Here is a 23,918-nt window from a genome sequence, read left to right on the forward strand (position 1 = left end):
GGGGGGGGGTTATAAGCCAAACTAAGGGGTTTGGAATTTTTTCCTGGGTTAACGTTGGAAAGCCATTGTGGGACTTTAAGCAAGATTTGTTTTTAGGCTATGCTGTGAATATAAAGTAGTGATTTTTGCTGGCTAGGGGTTATCTGAAAATGACCGAAGACATTTTGATTCCCATATGGTGGAGTGAGGAGGTTTTAAACTACTAGCGTTTAGTGGGTAGAGGCCAGGCATTCTTCTTGTTAGATAACTGTCGAGTCGGTTTTAACTCATAGTGATCTCATGCACAACGGAATGAAAACACTGCCTGGTCGGGCGCCATCCTCACAATCATTAACATTTAAGCCCATTGCTGCTGCCAATGTTCCAATCTATTTTATTTGGGGGGCTTCCTCTTTTTCACTTTAGCAATCATGCCATCTTTTTCCAGGGACTGGTCCTTCCTGATATTATGTCTGAAAGTATGAAAGACAAAATCTGGCCATCCTGGCTTCTAAGGGGCATTTTGGCTGCACTTTTTCTAACACAGGTTTGTTTATTCTTCTGGCAGTATGTGGTACTTTTAATAGTCTTCTCTAACATCATAATTCAAATACATCAATTCTTCAGTGGTCTTCCTTATCCATTGTTCAACTTTCACATGTATATGAGGTTATTGGAAATAACAAGGTGTGGGTTAGGCATACCCCAGTCCTCAAACTGATTTCTTTGCTCTAGAGTACTTTAAAGACTTTTTTGCAGCAGATTTGCCTAATACATGGTTTGGTTCCTTGACTGCTCTTCCATGAGTATTGATGGTAGATCGTAGCAAAATGAAGTTTTTGACAACTTCAATCTTTTCTCCATTTATCATGATGTTATTTTTGGTCCAGTGCATAGGACTGCCTGCCACAACAAGGTAGTAAGTAGCCACAAATGTCAAAAGTGCCAAGCCTGAGAAATCCTGGTTTAAAGGGATCTCAGAAGTAGGAAGATAAATTTAGGAAATGGTTTCAATCATTCAACTGAAAGGCATTGGTAACCTGAAACAAAGTGGCATCTTCTATATTGGAAGATGGTTTTGAGATCTGAAGGCTGTACAGTGTAGGATTCGGTGCTTGATTCAGTGTGTGGCAAAGAATAGTTAAGGGGGATGGGGAGGATAACTCCCAAGTTTTCTGACTTGACTAAGGGAATAGGGCCAGGGACAAGTCTTGGTCTTTATCTCCCTGGAAGGTTTTACTCAATTCTTGTTTAGGGAGGCAAACAGGCAGTCTCTGTGCTCTGAGGTTAACAGCTGACTTGCAGACAACTCCTACTTGCCCTCCAATACCATGTAAATTTGCCCTCTCTTTGAAAAGATTAAACTGACCCCTGAACCAAAAAACCCTCTGCCCTCTAGTGGATTCAGGAGCAGACAGTCTCACCTTTCTCCTGTAGAGTGGCTGGTGGGTTTGAGTCAGTGACTTTGGGGTTGGCTGCCCAGCACTTAACCCATGGTGCCACCAGGGCTCCTTGATCCAATGTCTACTCGCAACAATTTTCTATCTTCATCACAATCATCTTTAGTGCTGCACTTGTAGCTTTCAAATTTTTGGTAAGGCTTCAAGCCATTTCTTGCACTAATGTGAGTCTAAGTAAGAACCGTAAATACGGATTCCACCTTACCTACAGATTCTTACAGAATTTGGAACAGAGCTTGTATTTATCCTGGGGACTGCCTATAGTTGATATATCTACCACCTGCCTGTCAGCTATCTTACTGTGATGGCTTGTATGTCAGTGTGATGCTGGAAGCTATGCCACTGGTATTTCAAATGCCAGCAGGGCTCACCCACGTAGACAGGTTTCAGACTAAGGCCAGGAAGAAGGGCCTGGCTGTCAAGTTCCAAAAATTAGCCAATGGAATTCTTATGGCTCATAAGATAACCATTGTTCTACTGGCTTCCTTTGGACACACCACCAGGAGACATCAGTTGCTACAAGAGGGCATAATGTTTGGTGAAGTTGAAGGCCAATCAGGGCATGTGAGACCTGTAGCAGTAGCCACAGTGATGGACTCCTAGATGCAGGCAGGTGATGATGAGGAAGATGCAGGAGTGGACATTGATTTATGTTTGTTGTATGTATGGTCACCATAAGTCCAAGTCAACTTGACAGAAACTAACAGCAACAACAGTTGAAAGGTGCAGTTATGTGTGTTGAAAGCTCAGGGAGATTTTGGAGTAGTTAGGGAATGTAGAGTAACAGAAATTATGAAAATTGATAGATGACCAGGGAGTGTATGCAGATTAAGAAAAGAAGTAGCCAACAACCAAGCTGTGCAGGTGGGCAGAGAAAGAGACAACCCAAAGAGGAGAATGAAGAGTAAGCCTCTGAAAGAAAACTCACAGAGTATGGAACCACAGAAGCCAAAGGAAGAAAGTAGTTATGAAGTTGATGTCATTCACAGGATCAAACACTGAAGAGATGCCACGTTATGATAAACACTGAAAAGTATCCTCTGGAGTTTAGAACAAGAAAGTCATAGGCAACCTTGGTAAGATCAATGTTGATCAAAACCAGATTGTGTACACAACGAATGTCAACCACTCTTAAGCTCGGCAGTGAAGAGGATGAGAGCTGTGAGAAGGTGGGTAATGTGGAACTGAGGAGGATGCTTTTGTTTTAGTTTTGGTATATATCTTTTTAATTTAAAGGAGGGAGAGATCTCAGTGTGTTTAACTTGTAATAGGAAAGAGCCTGCACACACACACACACAGAATGTTTACAAGAAGGGAGGGGTAATTAATGGAGTAAGACTCTTTTAGAGGTGTGCTGTGTTAGAATTCAAGACAACATGACAGAAGGAGGTAGACAAAGTATATATAACGTGTGATCCAGTTAGGGTTATAGCTAGGTGGAAGTGAGGAGACGAGTTAGGCTAAAGAGTTCCTCCTAAAAACTTCAATTTCCTTTGGTAAAATAAGAAGTGAGGTCACCTGCGGAGAATGAAATGTTGACCGATGTGGATAAAAGGGAAAGATAAGGAAAAGGGAGATTTGAAGTGATTACTGAGAAATAGGGGAGAAAAGGGCTAACTTGGGCAATAGGATTTCCATTGAGGACCTAGGTAAAGTTGGAGTGCATGGATTTGTTGGAACCAGGGGGATGTTGTCTGATTTATTTATTTTAGCAGTGGTGCTGTGGGTTCATGCATCAGACTGCAAAGCCATTTGAACTGCAAGGTCGGTGGTTCAAGCTCACCAGCTGCTCCTCGGAAACCCTATACAGGGTCGCTATGGGTCAGGCATTTAACAAAAACAATGTAAACACAGAGAGGGGAAATGGTTGGATTGATCCAGGGTTGGAAAAGATAAGGCAGCAAGGAAGTAAAAAGAGTGAATATGATTTTCTCATTAAGAATATGAATTTAGATCAGAGCTGCTTAACTTAGGCTAAATGTCAGAATCACCTGTGGAGTGCTTGACATATCTTTAAAATGTTCTACAGCCAATTCTGATGTTCTAACTAGATGAAAAGGAGCTCTGGTAGCGTAGTGGTTACAAATCAGGCTGCTAACCTCAAGGTCAGCAGTTCAAAACTACCAGCAGTTCCATGGGAGAAAGATGAGGCTTTCTGCTCCCATAAAGATTTACAGCCTCAGAAACCCTGTACAGGGTTGCTATCAGTTAGAACCGACTCCACAGCACATAACAACAACAACCTAGATGAAAAACCACTATTCTAAACCTAAATGAACTTACTTCATACAGAGTGTGAAGATACTCCGCTTCTAGTTTTGAGCATGTAGCTTACAGAGTTTAGCCCTTTTGGCTTCCTAGTTTCTAAGTGGGTGGGTCATTTTGAGACATCTTTGCAAAGCAGGGCTACAGTATTTTTCATTGAAGAAAGGTAGGCAAGGTTATGAAGAACTTAGTGTAGTTTGAATCCTATGACTTTCACCTTGTTGTTAAGTGCCATTGAGTTGGTTGTGACTCATATGAACCTGTATTTCATTTCTGAGGAATGGCTGATGGGTTTGAACTGCCAGCCTTGTGGTTAGCAGTCCAGTGCTTATCCTGCAGCATCACACTATGACATTCCCCTTAGGCTTACCTGAAGTCCTTGCAGCCATGGAGATTAGCCATTCTGGAATACCAAAGACAGCATGAGGCTCCACATTTCATGGGTACCATTTATAGAAAGCACGAGGATAAACTGTGGGGACGCAAGCTTTGACCACCCTCCTCCACTGCTATGCCCTATCCAGTAACTGAGCAGCTTTTCAGTGCCTGCCAAGGGCCACATTCCAGGCTCTTTAACTGGCAATCCGTTTACAGCATCTAAGAAGAGAATCCAGTGAATTTTCAAACTAAGATTCATTTCAGCAGATTGAATCTGTGCTGCAAAGTAGAAATGAGTGGCTCTCCTGGTTTCTTAGCTGCTTATCAATCCTGGTGTGGTGCCATAGGATAAGCATTGGACTGCTAACTACAAGGTCAGCTGTTCAAATCCTTCAGAGTTGCTATGAGTCAGAACTGACTTGATGGCACTTAACAACAATCAGACCACTCAGCCTGACATTAGAAGTGCATGTGTGTATTAAGCAAATGTTTACTTAGAAATAAAAAACAGTATGGATTTACTAATACCAAACAAGCTAATAGGAGTGCCTTAGTACTAAGGTGAGGCCTTTAGACTGCTAACCGCAAGGTCAGCATTTCAAACCCACCAGCTGCTTGAGAGAAAGATGAGGCCATCTGCTTCAGTAAAGATTTGCAGTCCTGTATAGGGCCGTGAGTTGGAATCAACTCAATGGCAGTGGGTTTGGTTGATTTGTGGTTAGGCAGTAAAACTTGATTTCTACAAAGAGGATGAGAAAGTTGCTTTTACTGGAGACCAGATGGAGAAATGTGTATCAGATGACAGTACAAAGAAAAACAATTGCTGGTTAAAAGTCTTGTACAAATTGCAACATGAATGGCATGGGAACTTTCCTCTTGGGCCTGTCAACATTTTTTTCAGCATTTTGGATACAACTGTAGAAGGCTTACTTATCACATTCCTGAAAAATTCAGAACTGGAAGGGGTAGCTTGTTTATTGTGTGAAGGACTGGGGAGTCAGAAAGACATTGAAGGTTAAAACAGTGGGTTAGAACAAAAGGATCTGTCTTAAAAAACTTACTTCCTAGTTACAAAAGTAACAAATGTGCATAAAAACAAAAAAGACAGCACATAAATTTTTTTTAAAACAGCATAATTTGTCCTTAAGCAAACATGTTGTTTTCCCCCAATATATGTATTTCTTGAATGCATATCCTGCCAGTGGCATGCTTAATAGACTGAAAAGACAGTCATCCATGGATCAAAGCATATATATTTGAAAGTTTGATTCATATTGCTAAATGACCTTCAAGAAAGATTGTATCCATTTCCATTTCTCTCCTTTGAATCAGAATTCATTCCCCCACACTTGAACTAAATTGGATGTTGTCTTTATAAATTTTGTTCATCTCAGATGTGGATATTTTGCTTTGTTATTTAATTTGTATTTTAAAAGTTAATGTATTAAGATGCCACCACTCGTCTGTCAGTTTGTCATACTGTAGTGGCTTGCATGTTGCTGTGACACCAGTATTTTAAATACCAGCAGGGTCACCCATGGTAAACAAATTTCAGCAAAGTTTCCATACTAAGACAGTCTAGGAAGGAGGAGAGGCGGACCACCTCTGAATGGGAGGGAGGAGAGGCGGACCACCTCTGAATGGGAAGGAGGAGAGGCGGACCACCTCTGAATGGTGAGCCACTGGAAACCTTATGAACAGCAGCAGAGGTCGGAAAACACTGTAAATACAACTGAGGAAGAGATGCCTCCTGAAAACAGAGCTGACCTTAATGACAAGAATGAAACAAATGAAACAAAGCTTTCGGGACCTTCATTTGCTGATGGGGCATAACTCAAAATTAGAAACGACTACAAACATCCATAAGGAATGAAATGTGGAATGCGTGAAGTATGGTCCTGGGAAAATTTGAAGTTGTCAGAAATGAAATGGAGTGTATAAAGATTTTGTGTTATAGGTATTAGTGAGAGGAAATGGACTGGTATTAGCAATTTTGAATCAATTATATGATTTACTATGCTCGGAACATCACACTGAAGAAGAATGGTGTCCCATTCATTGTAAAAAAAAAAAAAAACCATTTCAAGATCTATCTTGAAATACAATGCTGTCTATGATAAGATAATATCCATATGTCCACAAGAAAGACCAGTGTGGCGCTGTAGTATAAGCACTGGACTGCTAACCACTAGGTCGGCAGTTCAGACCTACCAGCCACACTTCAAAAATCCTATACAGGACTCGACAGCACTTAACACCGCCACCAAGGAAGACCAGTTAAAACCACTATTCAAATGTACACACCAACCACTAAAACCAGTGATGATGAAATTGAAGAATTCTACCAACTTCCTCAGTCTAAAATTGAAGAAACGTGCAGTCTATATCGATCATTACTGGTGATTTGAATGTGAAAGTAGGAGACAAAGAGTGAGGATCAGTAGTTGGAAAATATGGCCTTGGTGATAAAAAATGATGCTGGAGTTCGCATGATAGAATTCGGCAAGACCAACGACTTACTCATTGCACATACTTTTTTTCCAACAGCACAAAAGGCATCTGGCTGAGTGCTGTGGAGGAATGTGGCACCAGCCAGTCTTCACATGGTGTTCTCTGCTCAGTTGGCTTTGATCATTCTTTGCAATGGTCACACAAAACTCAGGCACCACACTCACAGCTATGGGGTTTATTAGGAAAGTTAACAGGTTACAAATTCAGGTCAGAAATGCTCAGGGCACAGTTGTTCCAGTCAGGACACCCTCTCCTTCATGCCCACAGATGGGCCTCTCTCACCTAGTTCCCCTAAGTAAATCCCTGGAGGTATCCCCTTCTCAATCAAAGCTCCTGGCCGTGGTCACTCAGCTTCACTTCCTCTGTGGGCTGGGAGGTTCACTGCTCTGTCCTGTGCTTTGGCTCTTGATTCTGCTGCTGCTGCTGCTCTTCTGTTCTTTCTCCGGTGTCACAGCTCTCTGTCCCTGGGTCAAGAAGTTTCTGTGTGGAGGGAGCTCGTGGCCCAAAGGCTGTGATCCATTCCTTGCTTTCCCTTAATGATAGTAAGAGTCCTTCTCTTCTGCTTCTGAGATGGCTCATTTATACACATGCTAGACTTTCAAGTTTTTACAATTAACGGTTAACTCTGTTAACATCCACAGCTGAATCATGTCATCTTAGCAGTATCTTACAAAAGAATCCTTTGGTTGGAATTCCAGGAACTTGACTAGAAGACACATATTAAACAATGCACTACACCACTTGACTACACACATGGACCTCATGAAATGGAATACACAGGAATCAAATTAACTACATATGTGGAGAAGCTCAATTTCATCAACAAAAACAAGGCCAGGTTGCTCATTTTGAAGCTGAAGAAAATTAAAACAAGTCCATGAGAGACAAAATAAGATGTCAAATACAACCCACCTGGATTTAGAGACCATCTCAAGAACAGATTTGCTGCATTAGACACCAATACCAAAGACCAGAGAATATCAGAAAGATGTTTACCTGTGCTTTATTGACTATGCAAAGGCTTTCGATTGTGTGGATCATGACAAGCAATGGACAACATGGCGAAGTATGAGTATTCCAGAACACTTAATTATACTCATGAGGAATTAATCTGTAACTGGACCAAGAAGTAGTTGTTCGAACAGAGCATGGGAACATTGAATGTTTTAAAATTGGGAAAGGTGTGCAACAAGGTTGTATTCTTTCACCATACTTATTCAACCTGTATGCTGAGCAAATAATACGAGAAACTGGGTTCTATGAAGAAAAATGTGGCATCAGGATTGGAGGAAGACTCATTAACAACCTGTGATATGCAGATGATACAAACTTGCTTGCTGAAATTGAAAAGGACTTAAAACATTTACTGATGAAGATCAAAGAGCACAGCCTTCGGTATGGATTGCATCTCAATGTCAAGAAAACAAAAATCCTCACCACTGAACCAATAAACAACATTCTTATCAACGGAGAAAAGATTGAAGTTGTCAAGGACTTCATTCTTCTTGGATCAACTACCAACACTTACAGAAGCAGCAGTCAAGAGATCAGACAGTGTATTGCTTTAGGCAAATCTGCTGCACAAGACCTTTTAAAAGTGTTGAAGAGCAAAGATGTCAGCTTGAGGACTAAGGTGTGCCTGACCCAAGCCATGGTATTTTCAATAACCTCATATGGATGCAAAAGCTGGACAGTGAATAAGGAAGATCTTAGAAGAATTGATGACTTTGAATTGTGGTGTTGGAGGAGAATACTAAAAGTGCCACGGACTGTCAAAAGAACCAATAGATCTGTTTTGGAAGAAGTGCAGCCAGAGTGCTCTTTAGAGTCCAAGATGGCTAAACTTTGTCTCTCATACTTTGGACATATTGTCTGGAGGGAACAGTCACTGGAGAAGGATATCATACTGGGTAAGGTGGAGGCTCGGAGAAAAAGATGAAGACCCCCAACAAGATGGATTGGCCAGGTGGCAGCATTGATGGACTCAAGTGTGGCAGTGGTAGTGAGGTTGGCCCAGGATCGGACATTGTTTTGTTCTACTGTGCATGGGGTCACTATGAGTCAGTTCTGACTCGATGGCACCTGACAACAACAACCAAAGACCCAAAGAGTTGTGGGTGACATCAAGAACATGATACATGAAGAAAGCAAAAGGTCACTAAAAAGAAAAGACAAAAATGGGCATCAGAAGAGACTTTTAAACTTGCTGTTGAGCATAGAGAAGCAAAGTGACTGGAAAAAATAAGGAAGTAAAAGAGGTGAACAGAAAATTTCAAAGGCCAACTGAAAAAGACAAAGACAAGTACTATAATGAAATATTCAAAGACCCGGAGTTAAGACATTTCTCAAGCTAAAAGAACTGAAGAAGAAATTTGAACCTTGACTGGCAGTACTGCATGGGCAAAATATTGAATGATGCAGAAAGCTTTAAAATAACATGAAAGGAATACACAGTCACTGTACCAAAAAGAAATGGTCGCTGTTCAACCATTTCAAGAGGTAGCATATGATCAAGAACTGATAATTGCTGAAGGAAGAAGTCCAGGATGCACTGAAGGCATTGCCAAAAAGCAAGGTTCCAGGAATTGATGGAATACACACTGAAATCTTTCAACAAACTGATGCAGCACTGGAGACACTCACTCATCTATGCCAAAAATTCTGGACAACCTGGCCAACCTACTGGGAGAGATCAATTCATGTCCATTTCAAAAAGAGGTGACCCAAAATAATGTGGAAAGAATCGAACACTATTATTAATATCACATGCAAATAAAATTTTGCTGAAGATAATTTAAAAATGGTTGCAACAGTAGTACATCAACAGGGAGCTGCTAGAATTACAAATCGGATTCAGAAAAGGATGTGAAACAAGGGATATCATTGCTGACATCAGATGGATCTTGGCTAAAAGCAGAGAATACCAGAAAGATGTTTACTTGTGCTTTGTTGACTATGCAAAGGCTTTTGACTTTGTGTGAATCATGACAAACTATGGATAACATTTCAAAGAATGCATATTCTAGGGCACTTCATTGTGCTCATGAGAAACCTATTCATAGACCAAGAGGCATACATCAGAACTAAACGAGGAGATACCTCTTGGTTTAAAATCAGGAAAGTTGTGCTCTAAAGGTGTATCCTTTTACCATACTTATTCAATCTGTATGCTGAGCAAATAATTTGAGAAGATGGATTATATGAAGAAGAGTATGGCATCAGGATTGGTGGAAGACTCATTAACAATGTGCTTACTGGAAGTTAAGAGGACTTAAATTGAAGATTAAAGACTACAGTCTTCTATGTGGATTGCATCTCAATGTCAAAAAAGCAAAAGTCTTTACAGCTGGACCAATAAGTAACATCATGATAAATAGAGAAAAGATTGAAGTTGTCCAAGACTTCATTTTACTTGGATCCACAATCAACACTCATGGACGCCACAGTCAAGAAATCAAAAGATGTTTTGCATTAAGCAAATTTACAGAAGGCCTCCAATGTGTTAAAGAGTTAAAATACCAGTTTGAGGAGTAAGATTCACTTATTTTCAGTTGCCTCGTATGGATGTGAAAGTTGGACAGTGAATAAGGGAGACCATAGAAGAATCAATGCATTTGAATTATGGTTTTGGAGAAGAATATTGAAAGTAACATGAAAAAAAAAAAAAAATACATGTACTTCCAGAAGAACAAACAAATCTGTCTTGGAAGAAATGTAGCCAGAATGCTCCTTAGAAATTAGGATGGTGAGATTTTTTTCTCTTATACTTCAGACTACTTATCAGGAGGACCAGCCCCTGGAGAAGGACATCATGCCTGGTAAAGAGGAGGGTCAATGAAAGAGAGGAAGACCCCAGTGAGATAGACACAGTAACAGCAACACTGGGCTCAAACATAACAAAGATTGTGAAGATGGCACAGGATCGGGCAGTTTATCTTTCTGTTGTGCACAGGGTCACTGTGAGTCAGAACTGACTGGACAGCGCCTAACAACAACAACTACTAAGGTGAGTGCCCTGGTTGGCACTGGACTGTTAGTCTCATTTACTGCAAGGTCAGCTGTTCAAACCCAGCAGCTGCTTTCAGAAACCCTATATAGGGTCACTGTGAGTCAGAACTATGGACACACAACAACAGCACAGCAAGATAAAGATCTCCTGGTGGTGCTGTGGGGTAAACACCTGACTGCTAACTTCAAGGCCTGAGGTTCAAAGATGAGGCTGTGTGCTGCCAGTCGTGGAAGCCCTGTACAGGGTTGCTATGAGTGGGAATTGACACAATGGCAGTGAGTATATTAAGATAAAGTATAACTGAAATACACTGACTGCATTTGGTGTATAGATCAGTTGCATGAATATAGCAAACTCAGTGAGGTCTGGCTTGATAGCAGCAAGGGGGAGAATCCTAGGAGTTTTAACTACAGACTTGTGAGTAAGTCATCTTCTGCCTCTGTTACAGAGATGAGTGCAGCGGTGAAGGGAGAGCCAGTGTTGTCTGGTGTTACCTGGGTTCTGTATCTGTTTCTCACCAACATTTATAAACTAGAAATTGATCCATCCGATTTTTGTAAACAAAGAATGAAGAAAGCTTGGAAGCTGTGCCATGGGAGGACTAATTGAGGGAATGATGTATATGAAACCTAGAGAAGGAAGCCTTGTAGGTGTTCATAGTGGTTTTTGGGTGTTGGATAGGGTTGTTAGGAATAAGATTGATTTACCTTGTTCTGTGTTCAAAAAGAACACTTAAAACCATTTAGTAGAAGCAACAGGAAGGCAGATTTGGGTTTAATGGTGGGATGGATATACTTTCAAACAGTTACAGTTGATCACAAATAGATTGTGCTATTTTACAAAGCAGTGGATGCTTTACAGTGGGACAGAGTGAGGCTGGTGTGGCGCTGCGGGTTAATGCACTGGACTGCAGTCATTTGAACCACAACATCGGTGGTTCAAGCTAACCAGTCACTCCTTGGAAATCCTATACAGGGTCGTTATGGGTCGGAACCGACTTGACGGCACTTAACAACAACGTCAGAGTGCTAGGAGTCCTGGCGTGACTCTAGGATAAACACTGGACTGCTAAGGACAAGATCAGCGGTTCCAATCCACCAGCTTTTTCTCGGAAACTCAATACAGGGTTGTTGTGAGTCAAAACCGACTCAACGGCACTTGACAACAACAATCAGAGATGTTACGGGGGAGGAGATTCATTTTAATTTTCATAAAAAGCACACTAAATAGTTAACAGACTTTCATGTATTTACCAATCAGATGTAATGTTTTGATATTTATCACATTTTCTTCATGTCTTTTTTTTTTTTTAAAGATACAAAGCATTACCCCAACCCCCAGCCTGCTCTCCTCCCTTCTTCCCCAGGTTGGTGTGATGCCTGCTTGTGCATGTTTGCATACTTTTTGCTGTTTATGTATGTGTACCTATCCTGGTGTGGCACTGTTGGTTAATGCACTGGACTGCAAAGTTGGTTTGAACCACAAGCTCACCAGCTGCTACTTGGCAGCTGGTCGCTATGGGTCGAAACTGACTCAACAACACTTAACAACAAAACAACAATTTATATGATGCAGTACATAGTATTATTTTGAATTACATTTCTTTTTTTCAAAAGTCTTCTATTGTATAAGGGAGCTTTTAATAATTTTTGACAAGAATGAAATGAAAAGATTATGGAATTTTCCCACACACTTTTGGAAGCCACCTCATAAGCAAATATACAATTATTTATTATTTTACGAAAAGTTTTTAGGCTTTTCTTGCTATGCAGTCCTACATTGAATATCATCATCCTTGTCAGAAGAGAAGATTCCTCTAGGAAATGGTCTAATGAGCTAAATGGTCTAATGCCCCTTCCAGCCCTACGATTCAAACTTCATTGCAACTCTGTCAACATTTTCTGGTCCCTGCTGATAAAAAGATTAAGACACGATCCCTGCTCAGGCAGTTCACTTAGACTCAGAACACTATGTTATTTTATTGTTCTTAATTGCATTTTTAGGTGTCCATAAAACTTAGCTGGTTTAGGAAATCAGTTACCTTTACTTATGGGCATAGTCTGGGATAGCTGTAGTTTTAGAGCACAATTTTCAATCTGAAGTCTCAAGTTTAATTTTTTTATTGCTGTGATGATTTATGTGTCTGAAGAGAAGCATTTGAAATTACTTTATTTTCCAGAGCTGTTTTGTTTGTTTATGATTTTTATTAAAGAGAAATGTTTTCTGTTTCACCCTTCTATTGAACTTTGCTCCTTAAAAATCAATAAATGCCACTCATGCTAAGTTTCTTTATATGCTTTTGTGTATATGTGTATTGTGTTTTTAGGAAAAAGGCTCAGCTCAAGAAAAAAAGGGGTGTACCTCAGATTAATGAACAAATGCTATTTCATGGGACCAGCAGTGAATTTGTGGAAGCAATTTGCATTCATAACTTCGATTGGCGAATAAATGGCATACATGGTGCTCTCTTTGGAAAAGGTAATTTTCAGAATTCTAGGTTCAGTTTGAGTTTAGGAGAGAATCTCTTCTCTTTCGGGAAAATGGATTGTTTTGTAATCCTGGGGTTTTGATAATTATTAGAAGTTACTATATTAGGTTCCTGGCATACCCTCAGAGATTTTAAATCACAGAAAACTCAGTGCTTGCATGACATGACAGAAGTAAGACTTTTACACTTTTACCAGATTAACTCGCTTCCCAAGCCCAGTCATTTCCATATGTGACATCGGGTCCTTACTAGCTGTTTTTTTTTAAAAATGATAGTTAATTCAGTGTCCTTTCCATACACAAGTCTACTCAGTAAACTGATATATGGTAAATAAATAAAGAAAAATCAGATTAATTACATTTTACATAGTTGTAGGTGCTAGATTTTACATTTTTCTTGTTAGAACATGATAGATAAGTTTAATCAGTAATAAGAAATAATAGAGGATAAACCTCACCTTATAGCTAATGGTTGTGAAAGTCCAAGTTCACTATTTTATGCCCAGTACTCAAGCATATTAAGGAAGGATAAAGGGAAAGGTGCAGATAGACATGCATTGTTCTGGCCCCTGTTTTGTACCTTGTTTACATCCAGCAAAAGAAGTGGCTGCCATTTAGACTGGGATGTGCTGCCTTTTAGCAAAGCACATCCATTATTTTAGTTACTGTTGAAAAGGCCATCCCGCTCATTTACCTCTAAGAGGATCAGGAACGTGTTAAACAAATCCCATAAACATTGGTGAGAATATTCCTTGATGATGTCAAACTCTTAGGCCTCCCACTGAGGAAGACTTAGCTGCTTTACTGAGTTTTCATATATGTATTTAGGCAGTGAGCAGATCAGTGGAATTGTTGTTTTCAAATGCCCAGGTAGGATTAACATTGTGCTCACTCAGAATACTTATCCTGGATATGGGGTTCTATTATTTACAGAAATATTATTGGTAACCCTATATCATAGACATAATGATTTTCTAGGGTTCTGAATCATGACGTTAGACCAGTAGTATTTAGACTGTGCTACCCTGAGCCTCACTGAATGCAGGAAAAATGTAGTGGAGTGTGGAGACTGGTGGGGAGAAACAGGAAAGGAAGGGAGATCCAAGCAGTTAAAACTGAGGCCCTCCCACCCCTTTAACCACAGAAACTGTGTTGTTATCTGTTTTCCATATTCAGTTTCATTTTAAGGTTTCTTTTGAAAACAGTTCTGGTCATTACATTTGGAGGCTGGGGGCTGCTCTATGCCAACCTACCCACCCATCTAGCAGGCTGTGCCACAACTGTCCTTAGCAGAAGGATGGCTCTTCTTTTCTTAAAGATCTGTAGAGGAGGAAGTCCCACATCTCTGTTTGTTATTTAAGTCTCTGTGTCTATTCCCCTGACAATGAAAGCGTTGTTTTTGTTGTTGTTGTTGTTGTTGTTTGTTTGTTTGTTGCTTGTGTCTAATACCTTCATAGGGGTAATCTTGGTTCTTTTTGGTCCTTTTGTTTAAGGAACCTATTTTGCTAGAGATGCTGCTTATTCCAGTCGCTTCTGCAAAGATGACATAAAGCATGGAAACACATTCCAAATACATGGTGTCAGCTTGCAACAACGGCATCTATTTAGAACATATAAATCTATGTTTCTGGCTCGAGTGCTAATTGGAGATTACATAAATGGGGACTCTAAATACATGCGACCTCCTTCCAAAGACGGGAGCTATGTGAATTTATATGACAGCTGTGTGGATGACACCTGGAATCCAAAGATTTTTGTGGTTTTTGATGCTAACCAAATCTATCCTGAGTACTTAATAGACTTTCATTGATTGCACTATCAAGTCTCAGTGACCAAGGAAGTTTGATTCTTTCGTGCAGCAAGATTTGCTCTCCTATCATCTAGCCACTAAACATTAATTGTCTGATACTTTTGAAACAGATATGAGAAACAAGTGGCCTCCATATAAAAAGACATACTGACATTAAGGTTGGTTTTTAGTTGGTGTTTTGTTTTTGTCTGGTACTTATAGTCCTATTTTAAAAAAATTGACACCATTGCCATTTTAACCCATGGGGTGTGGGGCTGGTGGGGGTGAAGCTACCATTCAAAATTGATTCCGCTGTGTCTCAAATAGCATGGGCATTCACAGCCTTTAAAGTTGATGCATGTATTAACAGGGTACATGTTTTTCAGTTCAAATAAACTGATTCATATATATGTTCGGAAAATGAAAATATAGGCATAAATGTGCCCCCTTGGAGGAATTCATCGTTTGCAAGTTGAATTCTGGTTTTACTATCTCGACAGTCACCAGCATGTTGCTTTGTTGGTCTTCTGAAGGACGGAGGGGGGACTTAAAACCCTGGACAGGCTGAATACCTGGAAAGAAATCAGAAACAAGAAGATTGTGTGCAGTGCTGCTAAACAGGCCAGAAGGAGAAAATCAAGGTCAAGTGTCCGGCTTCCAGTTGCCTTAGGATAGCAAGCTGCAGTCTCAGACTTGCTCTCATCACTTTCTTCAGTCTCCTACATCTGAATTGACAAGTGCTACAGACTGTCACTAGCCTGCAGTTCATTCACCAGAGCTCCTGAGTCCTCTGCACCAAGCACAAGGTGCTTATTGCATCTTAAAAGTGAAACTTTTATTATTTTAATAATTTATTTTCCCTTTGTTTTGGGGTCCCTACAGTAATCCCTTCTATAATGTTCTCATTACCTACCAATGTTGTTACCAACCAGCAATCAGCCATGATGTCTACATTTCCTGTTTCCAAGTTGTTTCTCTACTTATGAATCATTGCAGAAAGGATAAGATGCTTGAGACAAAGCTGATTTTAGCTTTTTGAATAGCAATCGATAATCTACTGATTTTCTTGAAAAATGAGATACAATTCATGACTACAGTTAATGAGAACTTGTGTGCCTGTCCCATCTTTTTGCTCTTCTATTTAAATGAAGAATCAGTTCATGCTGGGACAGCTTCCCTGGTCCTAAAGATGGTCCAGCAGAGGCTGGACAACAACTTGGCAGAAATGTTTTATGGGAGTTCAAATATGAGATGAGGGATTGACTGTATGATTGTCAAGAGTCTGTAATCTTGAATTGCCCGGATTCTACCTGAGAAAGTGAGTGCAAAGCCTTCCCAGGAAACCTTTTTCTAATTCTTTCTATCAATAAATTCTCTGCATTCCCCTTCCCCAGTTTGGTTGAACTGAGTAAGCAGAATGTTACTTTTCCAGGGAAATCCAGTTATGTGTCTGTTGTTCATGCCTGTGTTGTCCAGTTTAATCCTTTGATACCGTACAAGTAAAAAGCATAGAGCGGGACTAGGAATGGTAGCTCATCAACAGTCATATTTCCCCAGATTTGTACTCTCACCTGTCATCATTGTTAAGTGCCATCGAGTCAATTCCAACCCATAGCGACTCTGTATAGGGTTTCCAAGGAGCAGTTGGTAAGCTTGAACCATAGACCTTGCAGTTTAAACGACTTTGCAGTCTGACGCATTAGCCCGCAATGCCACACCAGGACTCCATTCTCACCTAGACTACCTATAATTATGCAGTGGGAAGTAAACAATACAGAGAAAATTGTATGTGCAATACTTAGAAACAAAGAGGCAACGAAGATGTCCTGAGTCAGATGTGCAGACCAGTAGCCTGGGTAGATGAGGTGGCTAGTTAGAGAGAACATATTTTTAAAACGTTCAGAGACCATCATGGAGAGAATTGGAGGAAGAGTCAGTAGATTGCCTTGTGACAGGTAACACAATTCTGCACTAGACTTTAAAAAAAAAGCAGTGTTAAGAATTCAGATTTTGAACATTTTTTGATCTATTTGTGTGTTATCTGCATTCAAAACAACAACAAAAAAGCACCCCAAAAAACTGTTGAGTTCCCTTCACACCTTTGGACTGTCTGGTTTTTCTGTTAAAGTTTATTGTTTTTTTTCTTTTTTTCTAATTTAAAATGAGTACTTCCCACTTGAATACATGCTGTGACATTTCAGGTTATTCTTATCGACATCTTATTCCAAGGTGCCCAGAGTTGAGTATTTGCAAGGTAATCTATGTGAATGAACTCTGAGCTGAAGTGTTTGGCTTTATGTATAGTGAGCATTTTAGAGTGCGCCACTGTTGCCATCGTAGAAGTGTACTGTGTTGTTTGTCTTCCCGTGTACTAACGACTTTTTATACATTCTTTAAAGTGTGGCAGTGTAGAATCAATTGATGTTAGAATTCTATTTCTTGGTCTTGGTTAGTAGGTTGAGTTGAAAATCACATAGCAAGACTGGACTCCACCATTTGCCATCTTTTTTCCTCTTGACCCCACTGAGTTTTCATGGGAGGAGTGAAGAGAAGACCTTTCAGATAAATGAATGAATTTTTAAATCCTACATTGAACAGTTTCCAGCAGATAGTGACTTTTGTTTTTCACTCTGGTGATATCAGCCTCAGGGTTAAAATAAATGACATTTATTAAATAGTTTCATAAGTCTTTTGGTTATGAAAGGTTTTATGTTAGTACAACATTTCATTTCCAGATTGTTGATGGTGATAATGATAACAGAATTTGGAGCCATTTTTGATATATGAGTATACTGTTTTTACATGCGATTAAAGCTTTCCCTTGCAGATCTTGGTTGTCTGTGTATACCACATGTTGATTTCTCTAATTTCTGTGTCCCATCTCTACAGTGTATTATGTAAACCCGAGTCTCCAGCTCAAACTTAATAGATTCTAAGGAATTTGTTGCCTATATATAGCCTTTATGTAGCCTCTTTGTAGATGGGGCTCTGGGAGGGGTAGAGGGAGTCTGCTGTTCTTAGTTTGAATCATCTTGAGCAACAGCTAATCAAACAGCCTGTGGCAAAAATCATTCTTTCTTTGGTATTGAAAATTCCCAAAGAGAGGAAGCCCTGGTGCCTGCCACAGCTTTTCTCCTTAGTGTGTTCCCCTAGCTCAGAGGAGCAGTTTGGGAAGGGGGTGCCTTCCTCTCACATTCAGAAGATGCTTCCCACGGTACACCCCTGCTGCCATGTTGGCACTCTTTCCTTTTGAAACCAGTTAAATGTTTCATTTCTCTTTAAGCTTCCATTGATAGAAAGGAAAGTGTCAGTGGATCTCCTAATTTTAAAGCTGAGAAAAATGAGGGCCAGAATGATGAACACTTACCTGTGAGGGGGAGAAAAATACAAGTTCTTCTGGCCCCCAAACTGTCTCAATATTTAAGTGATTTTTAAGAATTACTGGGATAAGAATTCCATCAAGCTTTGGCTGAAGATGGACCAGCACAACATCTTTAGAGAATTTGTTCCTAAGTCATTCAGGGCTACCTCCCAGACTAATACGAGAAGTAGCCGTGCATTGGTCATTTTTATGCGTTAAAGCCCACATGTTCCTCTCTCCTCGGGAAATGATGTCTTGTTTGGTTTTAAGTGTAACATTTTCATTTACTTAAAATAGAGTCCATTTCTAGATGAAATGACACATTCTATTCTTATAAGAGAGAAAGAGAAAAGATAATGAAAATATAGCTGGAAAGGAGAAAGCCTTGTTGAGAATTATTTTTGATTAGAAATTTTAGCAAGGTGATTTTCCTCACTTTACTGATTTTGCTTATTTTTATCCTTTGCAACTACATAAAGGAAGAGGTTTAATGAAACCAGCTGTCCTGCCTCACTTTCACACTAAATAATTTTATGTTGTTGCTTGGGGCAACACAGATGGAAGAAGTGAACATTTCAGAGAGCCATGAAGTATACAATTATTTGGGGACTGCCTGGTTAGTATGAGTCATATACACAAAGAGAGTTGAGTCCTAAATATTTAAGAAGGACGTTCAAATGTCAACCAACAACCCTTTTACAAAGGTAATTCTCATGTTTTCGGCGGTTTTAAGATGGAAGAAAGGTGGTTTTGGAACTCATGTGGTCTTTCTCTCTTACCTCCCATCTAAACTAGAGTAGACTAGACGTGGTCCATCCCAGGTAATAAGATGTCGTGGGTACTGTGAATATCTAGGCAGCCAGTGCCTTGCTATATCTGATCTAAGGCTCCTGCTACAAGGGTGTGTATGTAATCTGGTTCTCAGCTTTAATATTTGGTTGTCATTCTTCATGCTGCAGGCCAAGCGCTTAGCTTTTATTTGAGCTGTCTGACTATGACTCTGTATGTAAGCATTGAACATTGGTCTTACTCATTTTTTAAATCACTTCTCTTGAGCCTGGAACATAATGTTGCACCAAAGACAGTTGTGGTTTCTATAGCTTTTTAGCTGTGCTGTACTCTGTACAAAGAGGTTATACAGTGACTCTGTGGCTTAGGTTAACGTCACTATGGTAAACTTGCTTAGGGGAGTTGTAATCCAGAATTGAATTCAAGTCACTTTTGTAATATTAATGACAAACCCTGTGCTTTCTGTTGTTTAAAACAAAACCCCAAACAAACCGTTTCCTGAAGGGTTTATTACACTTTAAGGTCTCCTCAATAAACACTGGACCACAAGTTGGTTTGATCAAAGTCAGTGGTTCAAACTCACCAGCCGCTTCTCAGAAACCCCACACAGGGTTGCTATGAGTCAGAAAGGCACTTAACAACAGCAACAACAAGAGAAAATGCGGAGGCTGCAGGCTGTATAAACCCATGTTTAATTACCACTGTTGGAAGAATCAGCGTGCAAACCCATTCCTTCCTTTTTCTTTCTCTAAGCAGAAGATCTGATAGTATAGTGGTTACCAATTGGGCTGCGAACCTCAACGTCAGCAGTTCAAAACTACCAGCTGTTAGCAGGAGAAAGATGAGGCTTCCCGCTCCCGTAAAGATTTACAGCCTCGGAAACCCTGTGCAGGGTAGCTATGAGTCGGAACCAACTCCACGGCACATGACAACAAGAAGCACAAGATCAGGCTTCAGTTGGGAGCTGGCTGTCCTGACTTTTATTTTTGGCTTTACTGTTTGACTCAGTGTGACTTGAACCTCTCACCAAAGGAGGAAGGCTTGCTTTTTAGAAGGGAAAGTTTGTGAAGGACTGCTAGATTCTTGATGCAAGGAAAAGATCTGATAGAGCCGACAGACAGAGGAAGTTGTTTGCTTGTTAAATATTTGAGTGTGAGTCTAGAGATCATGCTTCCTTAAGAAGAAAGAAATCAGAGCTTGAAGGAGGAAGGGGAAAGGATCAACCTGGTTCTTCCTGAAACTCTGCCTGCTGAACTCCCTGCCCCTCTTGATGTTGACAGCTCAGTTCCTGTACGTGCCTGGTAGAAACCAGTTTGACATGGCCTCTGCTCTCAGGGAACTCATCTAGCACGGGGTAGAAATACCGAACTGTAAGGACAAGAGTGATGAGCCTCACCAAAGAGAAAGTTCAGGCTATGTGGAAGTCTGTGCAAAGGCAGTTAACCCATCCAAGAGAATTAGAGAAGACACTGTGGGGTAAGCATTGCACTACCAACTGCAAGGCTGGCAGTTCAGATCCACCAGCCACTCCATGGGAGAAAGTATGGGAACCCATAGGAACAATTCTATCTACTCTGCCCTTTAGGCTTGCTATGAGTCAGATTCCACTTGAAGGCAGTGCGTGGGTCCCTAAGCAGTGGTATTTGAATATGAAGACCTGAAGGGTGAGTAGGTGTGAATCGGGTGAAAGACTGATTTTCTGTCTGTACCCATCAGGTATGTGGTGGTGGTTGTATGCCGTGGAGTTGGTTCCGACTTGTAGCGACCCTGTACAGGGTTTCTGAAGCTGTAAATCTTTACAGGAGCAGAAAGCCTCATTTTTCTCCCACATAACAGTTTGGTAGTTTTGAACTGCTGACCTTCCAGTTCACAGCCTGAATCATAACCACTATGCTACCACATCAGTTATGTAGCAATGAGAAAAACAAGGTGCGGATTAGAGGCAGGTTGGATCTTTTTTTTTTTCCATTAAAACTTATGGTGGCAGAAGACTCAGAATGTGTTGTCTCCAACCACTACACTGGACCCTGGGAGTCATCCATAAAGGCATATGAAAAAAGGAGCAGGGGTTTTGTAGGCTTTTACACAACTTACTAAGACAATCAAGATGCTTATTAGATAGAAGAGTTCATTCTTGTGCCTCCCTTTGCTCGTGCCGTACTGGTTCCCCCAGAACATAAACTCACCTGTGTACCTGCTAAGTCCTGTCTCTGAAGCATGGACTCTGGAGTCAGATGGAGTCAGGTTGTCAGCTGTCTGGCCTTGAGGATTTGGAGGAGGCTCTGAGGAAGCAGGTTGGATGCTGTATGAAAGCAGGAACAATTCTAGCACTGGATGTCTCAATAAATACTATTGAGACCTGGTGGCTTAGTGGGTTGCATGTTGGTCTGCTAACTGCAAGTCAGATGTTTGAATTCACCAACAGCTCCACGGGAGAAAGATGAGGCTTTCTGCCCTCTCAAAGATGTACAGCCTCAAAAACCCTACATGGGGTTGCTATTAGTCAGAACCAACTTGAGGCACACAATCACCACCATCGTTGTTGTTACGTGCCGTCGAGTTGGTTCCGACCCATAGGGACCCTGTATAGGGTTTCCAAGGAGCAACTGTTGAGTTTGAACCATGTGGCTCAAACGACTTTGCAGTCTAACGCCATTAGCCCACAGTGCCACACCAGAACTCCCACGACCATCATAGTGGCTGTGAATGCCAGGCCAGCTTGATGGATTGAATGTTGATTGTGGATCCAAGTAAAACTTCCATCTTTTCTCTATTTATTATGATGCTAAAAGCTACTTTTTTTCATTCCCAACTTGTTAAATAACTTTTATTTGTGCTTGTTTTCTCCCTCCAGGGAAGTAGTAAATGAATATATTCATTCATTCAACAGAACTTTATTATCAGGAACTCTGCTCAACACAGCATTCAATGGTAAAAACCTGTGCCTTCCAGGAACTCAGTCTAGGACAAGAAGAGTTTTGAATGTTGTCTGTTTCAGTCAACATCATTTTGCTGGCTTAAATGTCTTCTCCAGCTTTCTCCAAAAGGAGTACTCTAGCCTATGTCTGGATACTCCCAATGACAGGGAACTTCTGCCCATGTTAGGTAACACCGAATGTTAGAGCACTGATTCTTTCCTCTGCAGTTTCACTCCATGGATCTTCCACCACTTGATTCTATGTTAAAGACGCAGAGAATAAGTTCCAAGCATGTTCCCTGTCGCACCGCTGCACATTCAACACAGCAAAGCTGAATGTGAATTCTGGATTTTCACATTTCAACACGATGCTGACTGTTGTTGTTGGTAGGTGCCATCGAGTTGGTTCTGACTCATAGCAACCCTGTGCATGACAGAATGAAATGTTCCCCTGTCCTGAGACATCCTCATAATTGTCGCTACATTTGAACGCATTGTTGCTATACCGTGTCAATCACCTCATTGGGGATCTTTTTTTTTCATTACCCTCCACTTTACCAAGCATGATGTCCTTCATCAGGGACTGGTACCCTCTGATGACATGTCCGAAGTATGAGAGACCAAGTCTCACCACTCTTGTTTCTAAGGAACGTTTATTCTGGCTGTATTTCTTCTAAGACGAATTTGTTTGTTCTTCTGGAAGTCCATGGTACTGTTGGTATGCTTTTCCAACAAAGTAATTCAAAAGCATGGATTCTTCTACAGTATTTCCTTATTCACTTTCACATGCATATGAGGCGACAGAAAATGCCATGGCTTCGGTTAGGTGCATTGTAGTCCTCAAACTGACATCTTTGTTCTTGAGCACTTTAAAAAGGTCTTTTGCACTAGATTTTCCTGATGCAATACATTGTTTGATTTCTTGACTGATTGCTTCCATGAGTGTTGATTATGGATGCAAGCAAAATTTCAGTCTTTCCTCCATTTATCATGGTGTTATTCATTGGTCTAGATGTTAATATTTTTGTTTTCTTTACATTGAGGTGCAATCCTTACTGAAGACTATAGTCTTTGATCTTCATCAGTAAGTATTTTAAGACTTCTTCACTTCCAACGAGCAAGGTTCTATCATCTGCATATCACATTCTTTATATAATCCAACTTCTTGTATTTGCTCAGTATACAGATTGAATAAATATGGTGAAAGGATACAACACTTGTGGACACCGTTCAGGATTTTAAATCATTCAGTACCCCCTTGTTCTTTTTGAACAACAACGTATTGTTCTATGTACAGGTTCCACATGAACACAATGAAGTGTTCTGGATACCCATTCTTTGCATTGTTGCCCATAGTTTGTCATAATCCACACAGTCAAAAACCTTTGCATAGTTAATAAAGCTCAATGTAAAGAAAACAAAAATCCTCACCACTGGACCAATAAACAACATTCTTATCAATGGAGAAAAGATTGAAGTTGTCAAGAACTTCTTGGATCAACTATCAACACTCATGGAAGCAGCAGTCAAGAAATCAAACGATGTATTGCACTAGGCAAATCTGCTGCACAAGACCTTTTTATAGCGTTGAAGAACAAAGATGTCAGCTTGAGGACTAAGATGCGCCTGACCTAAGCCATGGTATTTTCAGTAACCTCACATACATGTGAAAGCTGGACAGTGCATAAGGAAGACCGTAGAAGAATTGATGCTTTTGAGTTATGGTGTTGGAAGAATATTGAAAGTGCCATGGGCTGCCAAAAGAACCAAAAGATCTATGTTGGAGGAAGTGCAGCCAGAGTGTTTTTTGGAGGCCAGAATGACCAAACTTTGTCTCTCATACTTAAGACATAATTGTCAGGAGGGACCGACCAGTCACTGGAGAAGGATATCATGTTTGGTAAGGTGGAGGATCAGAGAAAAAGAGGAAGACCCCCAGCAAGATGGATTGGCAAAATGGCAGCATCAGTGGG

At 40.5% G+C, this 23,918-nt stretch overlaps 1 protein-coding gene across 2 annotated transcripts in view; it reads left to right on the plus strand.

Moving 5' to 3' along the window:
• Positions 1-15,408, plus strand: part of PARP11 (poly (ADP-ribose) polymerase family, member 11) — a 55,160-nt gene extending 39,752 nt beyond the window's left edge. The window contains exons 7-8 of one of the 2 annotated variants that reach the window (XM_006862679.1): positions 12,929-13,080; positions 14,583-15,051. In XM_006862679.1, the coding sequence (XP_006862741.1) occupies positions 12,929-13,080; positions 14,583-14,899 (469 nt within the window). In that variant the 3' untranslated portion in view covers positions 14,900-15,051. Of the gene's footprint in view, positions 1-12,928; positions 13,081-14,582 lie in introns of both variants that reach the window. The other variant, XM_006862680.1, reaches the window with a different exon arrangement.
• The last annotated feature ends 8,510 nt before the right edge of the window (positions 15,409-23,918 follow it).

Source organism: Chrysochloris asiatica, unplaced genomic scaffold (genome assembly GCF_000296735.1).
Source record: "Chrysochloris asiatica unplaced genomic scaffold, ChrAsi1.0 scaffold00050, whole genome shotgun sequence".
Taxonomy (NCBI): Eukaryota; Metazoa; Chordata; class Mammalia; order Afrosoricida; family Chrysochloridae; genus Chrysochloris; species Chrysochloris asiatica.